The sequence below is a fragment of the Rhineura floridana genome, chromosome 5, assembly GCF_030035675.1.
Source record: "Rhineura floridana isolate rRhiFlo1 chromosome 5, rRhiFlo1.hap2, whole genome shotgun sequence".
Taxonomy (NCBI): Eukaryota; Metazoa; Chordata; class Lepidosauria; order Squamata; family Rhineuridae; genus Rhineura; species Rhineura floridana.
The window spans coordinates 24,159,948-24,174,276 of NC_084484.1; the positions used below are offsets into that span (position 1 = coordinate 24,159,948).

At 40.6% G+C, this 14,329-nt stretch overlaps 1 protein-coding gene across 12 annotated transcripts in view; it reads right to left on the bottom strand.

Annotated features, from left to right (window-relative positions):
• KLF12 (KLF transcription factor 12) overlaps nucleotides 1–14,329 on the bottom strand; it is a 302,241-nt gene that overhangs the window by 77,521 nt on the left and 210,391 nt on the right. For 10 of the 12 annotated variants that reach the window (XM_061629982.1, XM_061629990.1, XM_061629992.1 and 7 more), the window contains exon 5: nucleotides 8,410–8,469. The exons of the other annotated variants lie outside the window; for them this stretch is intronic. In XM_061629982.1, coding sequence (XP_061485966.1) covers nucleotides 8,410–8,469 — 60 coding nt within the window. The remainder of the gene's footprint in view (nucleotides 1–8,409; nucleotides 8,470–14,329) is intronic. 12 annotated transcript variants of the gene reach the window in all.

The window sequence follows — 14,329 nt, forward strand, 5'->3', positions numbered from 1 at the left end:
ACTGGAGATAACAAAACCAGCTCAATTTTTAGCCCTCCACCAGTTATTAGTATGTCTGTCAGCATGCCGATTTATACTTTCCCACTTTCTCAAGACTGCATGCAACTTCACCACCCAGAGCATGCAATTTGTTTGTTTAACTTCACAATCCATGCTCTAAGTTAAAAGGTTTGGGGAGATAGCATTACATCTTAGATAAAACTCACATATCACACCTTTCTCCTAGGGTAAGGGCTGGAAGGAATAGTTTGCAGTTTAAATGTAGCCAGGAAAGCAAAAATGAGTTTTTGCAGTTGACTAGCAAGTTGCAATCTGGAGAAGCTGCAAGGATACGCTGTTGGTTTTGGAGAACTCCTGCTGCTTTAAAGACTAACACTGCCTGTTTGGGTATTTACCAGCTCCCCTTCTGTCAAAAAAATATGACAAGTGAAAAGATACACCTAAGGATGGACGAATCGGTCAGTTTTAGTTCTCTCCATTTCTTATTTTTCCATCTTACGTTTGGATCGTCCCACTGTGATTTTTTTTAAAAAAAAAATCATGAAAATTCATGTGCATTTTCGTGCACATTTTTTCTATGTATTTTAGTACACAATTTTGCCTAGCATAAGCATTTATGCAAGCAATTTCCCCCTAAAAGAATGCATTTTGTATGTTATTTTCACCAGTATGCACATTTTATATGCATTCTTTAGTTGGAGAACCACATTGCAAAATGTGGAGAAGTGCAACATTTCAAAGGAGAGGTGTGCTTTGGTTAGTATATTTGAGGAAGTGCAGATTTCTCCCTCATTTCTAGTCACATCTGCTGACACCAGCAGCCTGTGTCCACACCAGGGGCAACAATCCAGTTGGCAACCATGTGCTTGCGTCCTCTGCTCCCACAGGGCTTATGTTGCAATCTTGCAACCTTGAGGAGCTTCGAAGGTATGCTGTTGCCTTTGGGGAACTGATACTGCTTTTAAAGACAAGCATAGCCTATTGGGATGTTTACCAGCTCCCTCACTGTTAAAAAAAAATAAAAAAAATCATGTGTCCCCCTCTCTGTAAAAGACTGCTTCCACAGAGCAACCTACTGCTCAGGGAAGTGGGGAGTACAAAACAGTATTCTAAATTTAAAAGGGGATGGATGTAGTATGCCTTTGTCATCTTCAGCTAATAGGATCTTTAGGAAAAAGTGACATTCACAAAGGAAATAAGTATGACCTTGACTGTAAAAAGATGACATTTCAGTGTAGATGTAACTTTCTAGATGGTTTTGATAGATGTATGTTCACCCATTTTGCCTGCAATGGTAGTATAATTTTTAAATATGATTTCAATTATGCTTGGAGCTGACAATTGCGTTTAAGAATGTTTGGTCATGTTTGACCAGTTGTGATTTAATTATTGGGTTCTGTAATGGCCAATTGGCTGAGCAATAAACTTGAAACTAGTACAAGAGGCTTGCACTGGCAATTTGCAGAGTACAAAACAATGACTTGTTTGGGCTAAATATAAAGTAAGGGCCTAACCCACCTCCTACATTCAAACATCTAACAGAGTCCCAATAGCTGTTTCTTTCCTCATTGTTTTTTAACAAGTGAAGCTTCAGAATTCAGAACTTTGAAGCAGAGACATAGCAGCAAGGAGTTGGTGCTTAACCCTTTCTCTGTCCTCTTTTCCTCTGCTCCAAATTACCTCACAGCTTCTTTCTTCCCCTCCCACTTCTTGGATTTGAAACATGTGTTAGTCCTTGCAAACACCCTGCAATTTCTCAGGTCCAAATTGCTACTTTCCAAAACAGCTTCTCCTTAAAACAAATGGGTCAGTGAGGTTTTGATAGACAGGTTTGTGCGCAATGTGTAGTTAGACCCTGAGCGGTATGTGGACTTCAGAGCTAGGTCACAATGGAACTGTGAGCCTCATCTACAATTACAATACCACATCCCTTGTCCAGACATATGCACATCCATAGGTTGCACTGTTTAAGTTGCTAAAACCAGCACACTTTTCAGTTACACAGACCTGCTCATTAATCAGAGGTGGCTAAGCATCCTTCTTTGATTAGTTGCAGTTTCTGATAATGAAATCCAGTACACATAATGAAATCCTTTTAATCTCTTATTCCAGCTGAATAAATCAAACACTTGTGTTAAGTATCCAAGATGGAACAATCAATCCTGATCCAGCCTTCATCTTCCTGGGTCTTTTTATGCTTAAAATGAATGAATGAGTTTATTGCAGTCATAGACCAACATTAATGCTTAAAATTAGTCAGTTCAGGCCTCTTTCAGTGCACAATTGCATGATGGGTCTTGCTTTGTTGCTATCTCTTTCCTATCCAGCAACAGGTTCTTTGAAGTCTTTTAGGGGAGGGGGGAAATGTTTCAAATCAAGCATGTAAATACATTTTATTCTGTGATGATTGTTCATGCAGCATCATTAATCCCCAGCATGAAATCAATAGGTTTAAAAAGCTTAATCACATCAAAATGCAATGTACAAATCCACACAGATGACTTTTTGTGTACAAGGGATGAAGATAAACACCATTTATAGAGAGTTTGTCTTCTCGTCAGAAAAAAAATACTCAAGACTATCTGAAGAATATAAATGGGTTCTCTTTCTCATGCTCATTCAGTGGCATTATCAAACAAGGCCTGCTCTATAAACACAACACAATTCTCAAAAATGGCTGTGTGTGCTTATAATAAATGTGTGTAGAATGTTACTTTGGTTACACAAGCACAGAGGTGATGCTCTTGAATCCAGGGATGGCCAGCACCTGCATTCCTGGGGACCACTGTACTTTCCAGACAATGATTCAAATTTGGGGGATGTATTATGTGGAGCTTCAATGCTTACAGCACAATCCTATGCACGCTTAGTCTGGAGTATGTGCTATTATATTCAGCAGTGTTTAATCCCAGGCAAGTGTACAGGATTGTTTTTAATTGTTTCTATATGGACTGGTTTTTATATATGGAATTCTTTTTAATGTTTTTAATATATGGAATAGTTTTTATTGTTGATGTTTTTACTGTGAAAATGCTTTAAGATATTTTATGGGAATCGATCCATAAACTGAATCAATCAAGCAAATAAATAAATACACCCAGCATTGATTATTTGGTTAGATTAATAAAAAAAAGTGGATCAGTACAGCCAGGCTGAGTGTAAGTATTTTATTTATTTATTTATTTAAAATATTTCTATCCTGCCCTTCTATCCTACAACTGGGCTCTCAGGGCGGCTACAATAAAAATGAATACATACTTAATAAAATGCACAATAAAAACACAAAACATTACAGTAGATTAAAATGCATAAAATACTATTAAAATACATAAAATGCATTATGCACATACATACATAAAATGTAATTATGCATACGCATACAAACATCCATGTATATATGTGCATGCACGTATAAAAAAAGTGAGACTGAAAGAACTTAAGATTTAAAAATGAAGAATAAAAGGCTTAAAACAGTATCAGGCTGACACCGTCAGTCCCACCCAAAGGGGATACAATACAATATACATGCAATTAAAAGCATAGATGAAAAGGAATTGGAGGCGGGGGAGAGGAACTCAGGAAGGGTGCTGAAAAATGCAAACATTTGTCAGTACAAACAAAAACAAAAGCAAAATTGAGAAAAGGTAAGTAATTTCAGCTCAGTCTTATAAAATAGTATTCAACAGGATCATTCAAAGCAAGCAATGCATCCAACCCACAACTGTTTCCCCCTACATAAAACCCCAATCGCTGCTCAACAGCTGCCTGTCAGAGAGTAAGTCCAGCTGTGAGCCAAGATGGCAACTACAGGCCCTCATGCCAACATGGAAAAGCTATATTCCAGAGTTTGGCAACTAGATCTTGCAGCTGCCCATCACAGCCCATCTGCCAAAAGGGAGCTAGCCAAAGGAAGATCAGGAATAAAAGGAGAATGCAAGAACAAAATGAATGCCAGGCACAGAGCAGAAAGTTTAATTGGGAATACATTATCATGCATAAGGAAAGCAAACCTAGGCTGCTTACACACCAAACATTTAAAGCACATAGTTTCCCCCAAAGAATCCTGGGAACTTTAGTTTTCCCATCCTAGAGCAACAATTTCCAGCACCTTAACAGACTACAGTTTCCAGGATACTTTGGGGGAAGTCATGTATTTTAATGTACGGTGTGTACACCGCCAGGTTTCTGCAAATAGGAGCAATCTTGTTTCTTAGTAGCTGGGGTCTCTTGTGGCAATAGTGGTAGGACATAGGCTTGCTTATTTATTCAATGGTTTAGAAATATGTATAGAACGCTTAATCTGAAAACTCTTTTGTATGTAAATAGTGTACATAATAAAATTATCCGTAAAACCATTCTCCAAAAAACAGCAATACTATTAGAGACAAATATGCATAAAATAATTAAAATCAGTAAAACTTTTAAAAACAAGTATACATAACTAAATTATGTGTCTGGTTAGGGTTGCTGAAATAAACAGTTTTCTGCAGGTGTCTAAAACAACATTGTGAGGGCACTTGCCTAAACTCCTCACCCCAATAGCAATTCTTTACTTTCTCAAATAAATTAATATTTACCATTCCTATGGAGGATGGTGATACACTACACTTGGAAACATAGCTGTGGCTAGGGCAAAATCTGCCCTTTACCCCGACACTGGGTGACCCCGTCTTTACTGATAGGGATATATGTGTGTGTGCCTGTGTGCATGCAATGCACAGATACACATTGCAATCCCTGAGGGTCCTTGCATTGCAATTCCTTCCTACACACATGGATGCACGCACCTTTATAATCATGGACATTTAGTTAATAATACACTTCATATAAGACTAAACCTGGTTATTCAGACGGGCTTATAGGATTCTTGGGGCGGACTAGTTTTTATCTTGTTGCAGTTGTGGATGGTTTTTAGATTAATTACAGTTGATGTTTTTGCTTATATGTTGTATTTTATATTGTATTATCCTATCCTATTATGTACGCCGCCTAGAGTGGCCGTTAATTCGGCCAGATAGGCGGCTTAGAAATAAAATTTTATTATTTTATTATTATTATTATCATAAACAACACTGCAAATCACCTAATCCACTGTCCCAATTGGAGAACTGTTCCATCTCTCTGTTTCCCCCCCCCATTCTCTTCACCTAATAGTTCTGGGAGAGCATCAAAACTGCATAGTCAAGAAGAAAGGAGAAACTGTATTTCATAAGTCACAGAAGCATTGCTTCACTGTTTTTTCTCATTCTTGTGGTTTTACATTCTTAGTACTAACCACCTGCTGTTCATCCTCCATTAAAAGATGGTTACTGCACATTAGACATGGCATCAGAATGACATGCTACATCCACAAGCATAATTCTGGTTTTAGTACATTAGGTTTTTGCCAGTCTGACCCAAAAAGTGAAGAAGCAAATGCCATTAACAAAGAGTAGGGTAGGACAATACCTTAAGGATAAAAAAACAATGGTGTACTATCATCACACGGACAATGGCAGCAGCTCTATCCCTCTAATGCACTTTCCAAGAGGGCTCTTACAGAATTGGGTGGGGTCAATGACAATCTATCAAGATCCACTCAAAACTCTTTGACAGGAACTCAGAGCCCTTGAACACAGCTACCACTTTTCATATGATCCATCCATATCAAAGCTGCTGATAGCAGAACACTCATTATTGGGAGGAGGGCAATCACCCACACCTAAGCAAAATAATGCAAAATGTCCTTTCACTCAAGAGCTAGTGCCCCTAGTGGCACAGATCTTGTAGCTCACTTATAATATTTACTCTCTGCAGCAAATCAGCATGTATGTGTCAGTTTACAGAGGAGAAGCAATGGATGGAGTTTTCATCTAGTCTTCTCTCTGCAACTTTCCCCTCCAGTGTCCTCCAGCTGCTTTTCTGCACTCAACACGGCAAACACACATATGACAACAAAATGGGCGCGGGAGGGTTTTGATGGGAAAAGTGGCATGAGGGAGGGAAAGAAATAAGCAGTCTCCACCTGCTGTTTCTCTCCTACAAACCACTTCTTTGAATATACTGCTTTGATGGACAGCCAACACAGCTTGGATTCTCAAGGAGAACAATACCCCTCTCCAAGGGGGGAAAAGACATATGCATGTATGTATGTATGTTGAGAGAGAGAGAGAGAGAGAGAGAGAGAATAAAACTTCTAAGAATGCTTCTATAATACCTCCTTGTTGCCAGCTATGTCACATTAACATGGATGGTGACCCAATCTAATTTCAAGTGTTTGGTTTTTCACATATCTACTTTAATGTGCATTGGAAGTCTATATGAATAGCCAGTACCCTTTAACCCGGATTTAACTGCATTTTTTTAATACTGACAGTCAATACTGCAGCCAGCACATTGGCACTTAAAGCCTCAAAAGGCAACCCATCAACAAATTACAGACATCTGCATGCTTCTGAAGTCATTTCACTATTGCAACACTCCAAACTACTGAAGGTGTGAAAGGACCCAACAGCAAACCTGACACTTTGCTTCAGTGTGGGCCAGTAGCCACTTGCAATTGTCTGTATGCTGTCACTGCTGCAATCTCAGCGGCTGTTGAAGTCGCAAGGTTAGATTCTTAGGTACCATGCAAGTCAACTTGCACATCAGTGGCCTCAAATTGACTAAACAGGCTTAAGTATAAAAGCAATTCTACAAAGCCATAGCATGCCAATCAGACTAAAATTATTCACCCATGTAGTGTCCTACATGGTTTCACATTTAAAATTCAGCCCGCAGCCATTGTATGGTTTGCTTTAGCACAGCAGTGCTCTATAGGCTTTTTGGGTGCTGGACTGACTTTTTAGCACTATCTGCATAGACACTAGGGCCCTGATTTAAACATGATTCCTGCCACATCGAACACTTCAGCATCAGTACTGCAGTACCCTTGGGCCTTCCTGATCTCCTAGCAAGTCAAGCACATATGATTACATCAGTTCAATGAAAACAATGATGCATTCTAGAGTAAAGGTTAAGCAGCACAAATTCATGGAAGACAACATCTGGCTTAGGCCCGCTTCACACTTTGTACTAGGGGTATGGCTGCCACCATAGGGAAGGGCCATGTTTCAGTGGCAGAGCACATGCATTCTGCATCAAAAGGACCCCTAGTTCAACCTCTGGCATCTCCAGGCACAGGAGAGAAAGTTCCCTGTCTGAAATCCTGGAAAGTTCTGCCACTCAATGTAAACAAGGAGTGGGGAACCTGAGGCCCTCTAGATATTGTTGGATGCCAAATCCCATTATCCCTGACCGCTGGCCATGCTGGCTGTGGCTGATGGGAGCTAGAGTCAAACCACATCTGAAGGGACACAAGCTAGCCATCCCTGGTGTACACAGTACTGAGATAGATAAAGCAATGGCCTACGGTGATGTAAGATAGCTTCCTTTGTTCCAAGAGGACAAACTGTGTGGGTGCTATTTGGGACAGAAATCCATTTATGTGAAATAGCTCCTATGTGGTTTAGACTGGCTTTAACCCAACAAAACTATCCCCAAATGAGGGTTTTTGCTGGCATGATTAACACCTGCCCAAATCCATGTTGGAAGTGCTTTACACAACTGTGTTCCCATGTGGAGAGGAATACATAGTATTTGTTTTCTCAGTGGCAACCATGTAAAATGTGTGAAGCAGCCCTTAGGCAGATGGAGTTATGGAAGGGTTAAAGGTGTCTTCCTGTGATACATCCTCTTCAGGCATTTAGCAGCTATGGATGCATAGACTGGGGAGAAGTCTTCCCTTTTCAATCCATTTGTGTTCAGTATCCACAGATACTGAGTTTGGCTATCTTACTAGATGGCAGTAATTTTGCCACATCAGGCCTGCAGAACCCGCCACCCTCCAAGATTAATGTAACCAACCATCCCACCCAGGAGTCTGATAGCCCCTCTGTTTTTGCAGTCCCAGGCAGGCTGCAGGAACAGGACATTTAGTGTGCCCCTAGTGAGCTGTGATATATGGCTGTTGGGCTGCATTTAACTAGGCAGGTCACAAGCAGTGCAGGCTGGTGCTTCGTTTATTCATGTACAGCAGGGGTAGCCAGTGTGGTGCCCTCCAGATGTTATATAATACAACCACCATCATCCCTGACCATTGCCCATGCTAGCTGGGGCTGATGGGGGTTGGAATCGAATAACTTCCGGAAGGCACCAGGCTGGCTATCCCTGATGCAGAGAATTCTCACCTAGAGGTCCCCTCCCCTTTCTGCTGAAGAGGAAAACAATGAAGCAAAATAAGTGCTAAGCTTGCACTTCCTCTCTTTTCTTTTCTTTTCTTTTACAGTGGTCAGTCATGACCAAGGGTAATAAAACTGACAGAAACTGCTTCCCAGAAATTTCAAGCACACAACATCAACATTATATAATGCACAATAAAATACGTCATACCTGGAGTTGAAAAAACGAAAAGTGTTAACAGCTGACCTGGCACAGCCCCACATGCTCTCTCTGGAAATTGAACACAGACAATTAGCAATTTTAAGATTCCCCAAAGAACTGCAGAGGGGTGTAGACAACGTACAGGGAGGGCAATGTACAGTTAAAAAAAATCCCAACAACAAGCGTATAGCCTGCGTCTAAGATTTTGCATTCTTTCACCTGAAATGCACCTGGGCTAGCATTCAAACAGCTATGAATTTCTATGAACTAGGGCGGGGTATAAATTGATTAAATAAATAAATAAATAAATAAATGTAACCTTACAGGTACACCACTAGGGGATTTAAAGAGCTTTAATCATTATAAAATCATAACTGTGCGCTCCCTTTCAATGGAGTTATTTGACATTTACTTCAGCAGCATTAGCTGGTAAGGTTTAAAGAACTGGATTCCAAAATCTCTAAATAAGTCACAATCCCTGCATACTTTGGGTCAGCATAAGGCCCACTAGAGTCTTCTGCCTTTTGGTACGGGTGCACTGCTGTGCCCCAGCAACTGCAGAGAAGAGAGGGCTGGTGTGCTTCCAGTTACATAATTATTGTTCCTTTCCTCTGCAACCCAAAGCTCCTGTGAGGAATTTACTTGTGCTTGGAGCTCAAAGCAAATTATGATCTGGGACCTGGGATTCAGAGCAAAAGGCTGGAGGTGGGGGGAAAACAGAAAGCACGCCAACTTCTTATCCTGGGTAGTGGCCAGAATGCTGCTATGCATGCTTGCCAAGGAGGTATTCTGGGGAGGGAACGTGACCTAGTTTTAAAAAATTATTTGTAAGGTTGGCAGAGTTTATTCAGAAATTCACCAATTTCTGGAAAAGGCAGAAATAATAAAGCATAACGACAGAGTTGTATAAATAATAATAAAATGCGATTAACATTGATGTGAAATCCCAGACCATGTTTGCTTTTCAACACACCAATGAAAACACTAGGAGTCAAGTATTTTGGTTTACAGCTTAACTGTTGTGATTTCATGGAGAGAAAAAACATATTAACATAGAGTACACAGGTTTCAGCAATTGATATTTCAGCACTAAGCTCCTACAGTAACTAGGTAATCCTCTTCTGTCTTAATCTGAAATAGGAAAGATCTCTATAAGAATTCTGATCAGCTGCAATTATTGGATAGATGGGGGAATAATTCAATGACTAAAACAAATAGTTATTCCGCTTAAAACAGCAGCAGCAACAACTTCCAAGTGGTTGGCAAAACCTCAAGCCTATCTGCTTGTAATATTCTATGCTATTTTTTTCTGAAGGAAACATGCATAAAACCACTGGAAACTACATTAGAAATTATGAAGATATTTTAGAAGTAGGATGGAATGGAGGTCCTTACGCAGCATGAATCTGAATGTACTAAAAAAAGGAAAATTCCAAAAGGTGCTATGGATTAAGATCTGCAATCCTATGAAAACCTGCTTGAGTGTAAGTCCCATTGAATCCTGGGAGTCATACTTCTAAGGAAGTGCTTTACAAATTTCTGAGAGTTTAGGTGCACACATTTTGACTGAAAAAGGGAGACACTAGAGTATATCCCCCAAAGTTTAGTTTTAGAGTGTGAAAGAGTAAGCTTTCTGTATGAGTTATTGGTGTAAGTGTGCCTTCTGATTTGAAGGAGGGAAGTTCAGGTCATGACACATTAGGCCTGGTTTGGACAGATGTCTAAACATATGTGCTTCCCTCACCTTGCTGAAAATCATCCAGTGCACCTGCTAGGAGATTAGAAACTTTCACTACAATTCTGAATTAACCACAGTTTAGTGTTACCTCTTAACTCCAAACTATAGTAATTTTAAACTGTAGTAGGTTAGAAATTTCCTCCTCACAGCTGTTCTGAAGAAGGGGGGGGAAGCAATGGTAAACAATGGTAAAGAATGGCTAATATACTGCCATATTGTGCTAAATTCCATTCACACCAGTGGGCGTGGTGTGACACAACAATGAATGTCATTGGACATGTTACTACTCCCTCATCCTTTCTGCACGTGCACACTTCTGGTCCCCCATGAAAATGGCGGGAAAAAACTGTATGCTGGTATACCGCCCCAACTTTCGCCACTTTACTTCCGTGATTTACTGGGTTAATAGGGTTGCAAATGGATTTTTTCTGGAAGTAATTAACACAGAAACGTGTGCTAAACTTCCACAATATTCCACTATATTTCCAGAAGTGAATTTTATGTCATGTGAAAGATCAAATAAAAAGCAGAAATTATCAGGTAAGGAAATGTTGGGAATATGGGATAAACTGCCATCTGAATGCAGCCTCACTAGATAATCCTCACTTTCAGTAGATGTTGAGTGCTGAATAGCTCTCTTATGTTTTTTAAGTTGTCATTGCTGAAATTTAAAAGGGGATTTTTATTTTTAGGGCTGTGTTCCATATTCGGCCAAGGGCTGAGCCAAATTGGGCTTTTTCGGAGGCTTTGGGGCCTCAGCTGAGTTGGGTTCAGACAGTCCCGGATTGCTACTGATTGGGTACAGCAGCACAGAGTGATCTGGATCTATCAGGGGGAGGGGGCATGTGTGTGTGGGCTGAGCAACAACATCCAATGCCAGGTGCTTGCCTCTGGAACAAGGAGGCCATGGAGCGGCTGCCGGAGACCCCCTTAACCGATATTGACTTCTTACATGCTGTTTGACAGTCTTTCCCAACGGTTTTGTAACAAAATCAAAATTATTTATATGTTTAAATCTGTTTTGAAATTGCATTCAGGTAAGAAAGTGCTAATAGAAAGTTAATAGGTGCAGATGAAGTATAACTGACAGGTGGGAAGGGACGTGTGATTGAGAATTTCAAGGGGAGAAAAAGCATTGGGATTTGACAGAGTTAGATAGTATTAGGGATCAAGAAGAGTACATCTAGTTAGAAAAGCTGGGTATTTGGGGGAGGATTTCATTGGGATTAGTGGGGTAAGATAGGTAGGTAGGATAGGGGCAATAACAACTTATACACGTACCAGCTTGGTCAAGCATGTTGCCAAACTAAGGTCCTATTCTGTACCTATACCAATTTTACAGACAGATTACACCAGTGGCCACTTTTTGGGGAAAAGGTGGTGGGACTGATGCTTGTGGTTCAGAGAGCATATCTGACTCAGGCTGGGGCAGACTGCTTGAAGATTTTATGATTGAGGTGTTTGGGAATCAGGAGGTGGTAATCCCAGAAACACAGGAACATCACAGGTGTCCTACCTTCAAAGCCGGGGAGCAAAGGAAGAGGCTGATGTTGGACAGATGTAAACCTAAGGCCTGGCCATGACTCCACCCTGCTCAGGACTGCCTGAGATCAATAGTGACCCTGCAAAAGCAAACATAGGTGGGAGGAGGAATCTCCCTCCCATTGCTCAGGGGGCCACTGGCTGCCCCAGAAATGTGCTTGTGTGGAGTGTGAAGCGGTTCTCGCATTGTGCTGGTTGTAGCCATCTGCTCTCAGATGGGGGAGAGGAGGAGACGTAGTGTCTTCTTCCGCCGACCATATTTTTTCATTCAAAATACCCTTAGCCCCACCCCCAAATAACTTCAGGGACAGATTGAGGACAGAGAGGGTGGTCTCATCTTTGGACAGGGAAGATTGGCCCTCCTCAGAGCCCTCAGATTAAGGCCATGGAGTAGTTTAGGGTGTGTGCACAATCTTAGATTTTTGTAAAGAAACTTATCCTTCCATAAACTCATGGGATATAAAGGGCATAGATGGAGACTCCTAAGGAACTATATGTGAGCTGCCCTGGCCTGTTTGGTAGAAGAGTGGAGTATACTTTTTTAAAAAAGATCAAAATGCACAGATACTCAAAACCAAAGTATGCAAGGTAGGCACAATCCAGGCAATTACAAGCACATTTCAGTCCTGTTGATTTCAGGAAGAGAGTTAATCATATGCTTAATTCCTACTGAAATAAATGCAATGGAAGTGATTCAAGTGTATCCATTATTGTTTAATAAAAGAAGAAAATATGAGTACAAGCTATTATATCGGGGGGAGGGAGAAAAGACAAAACCAAACCAGATAATCAGTGATCTTAGATGTAATTGCTCAGATCTGTACTAGTAGACAAAGGATAAAGGCCATGGTGAGCAAATGCCACTACTTGATCCTGTAACTGAAGAGGGTACAACAAAATTGCCCAATGCAGACACAGGCTGCGTTCAAAAGCGTGAGTGTATTGGCTCCTGTGGAGCAGATCACAACCACTTTGTTCCTCCCCAGGCTTTTTAGGTCAGTGAGGTGTGACAGCTAAGCCATGGTTTGGCTTAGTGTGTCATCCAAACCTGGGAGCCAGTATGTTTTTGCAGTCATGGTAAGCCATACTCTCGCTTACTGTGATGTGAGAGCCAGGCCAAACTGGCTGTGTTTGCATGTAACACTAAAGCATGGTTTAGTGGAGCCTTCCTCAACCTAGAACAGACACTGGTTAGTTTTTGCTGCCCATATGAACCATTTTGTACTGGCACCCATGGCACTCTTATATATATAAGTACCAGCACCTCATTTCCCCCCCAAAAAAACACTGGGTACCAGAGAAAATATTAAAAGGCAAATCCAGGTACTATGGATGGGATGGGAAGGCTTCCAGACAGCACTTTGTTGTGGGGTCTTTCAACCCTGATGGATTGAATCAAAGAACGGACACTGCAGGTATGACTACAAGAACATAATTTTGCTTGTAGGTTGTACAGGAAAACTAACACATGGAAAAATACACTGTGGTATTTATGCACTTCAATCATTGCCAAAACAATTTTGTTTGGTCATTCCTTCAGCCTACATAGCTCTTCACAGGAAACAGATAAATATCTGCTTTCATTTATTGAAGGCAATTTCATCTTGAGGCTATCATGAAAGTATCACCCCTACAAAAATCATATCCAGAATGTTTTCGATTCTAATGTTCCTTTCCTAGCAAACAACCATGCAGTGTCTTTTACAAGCTTGTAATGAAGCAGAACACATCTCCATTCTTACCTTGAATTTTTATATGAAAAGGGTACTGTATACTGATTTGTAGAAATATACAATTTCTACAGGACAGCAACATGTTAGAAGTAGATTTTCAGCATGCCTTAGCACCATTTCATAATTTTTGTATGACCTTTCTTAGGCTCATTTGGTAACTCCTCAACCACATGAAGGCAAGCTGTAACCAGTCATGTCTCCCTGATGAGTGCATCTATATTTATAATTTACATATTTAAGTGTACACTTAAAACATCTCAGTAGCTCAAGGACATCCTGTGTTCATCATCAGAGGTCCTTCTTTGTGTGCTCCATCCACAGGAGGTTCAGAGGGTAGCAACATGAGAAGGGGCCTCTTCAGTGGTGGCTCCCTGTGAAATGCTCTCCCCAAGGAAGAAATCTTCTTCATCCATCTTTAGGCACCAGGCAAAGACCCTTCTTTTCACTCAGGCCTTTGGCCCTTCAGGTGTGCTGTCTTAGTTCTTCCTTTTCGTTTGGGTTTTACGTTTTTATATTGCATGTTTTTAAAATCTGTTTTATATTGACGCTTTAAAACTGTTTTATTTTGTATGTTTTTTAATCCGTTGTAAGAGCCCGTTGGGTATGAGGCGACTAACAAATGAAACAAACAAACAAACAACAATATACACTTAAAAATCTAATGTATGAAGAGGCTCTCATACTAGGGCTCTGAGAAGAGGTAGCAATATAAGGACCTGTTCACTGAATACAGAACTATTTTCTTCACTTGGTGACTTTGATTGCTTTTACCACAGAACACTATAATTACACTGTTCATCACTTCAAACTCCATGATTTTCAATGGAACCCATTAAGAAATCAACACTGTATCCTATGAAAGGCCAGTTTCCATGTTACCTAAGAGGTGTGGGAACTGCTGCAGTGTGGCTCCTTC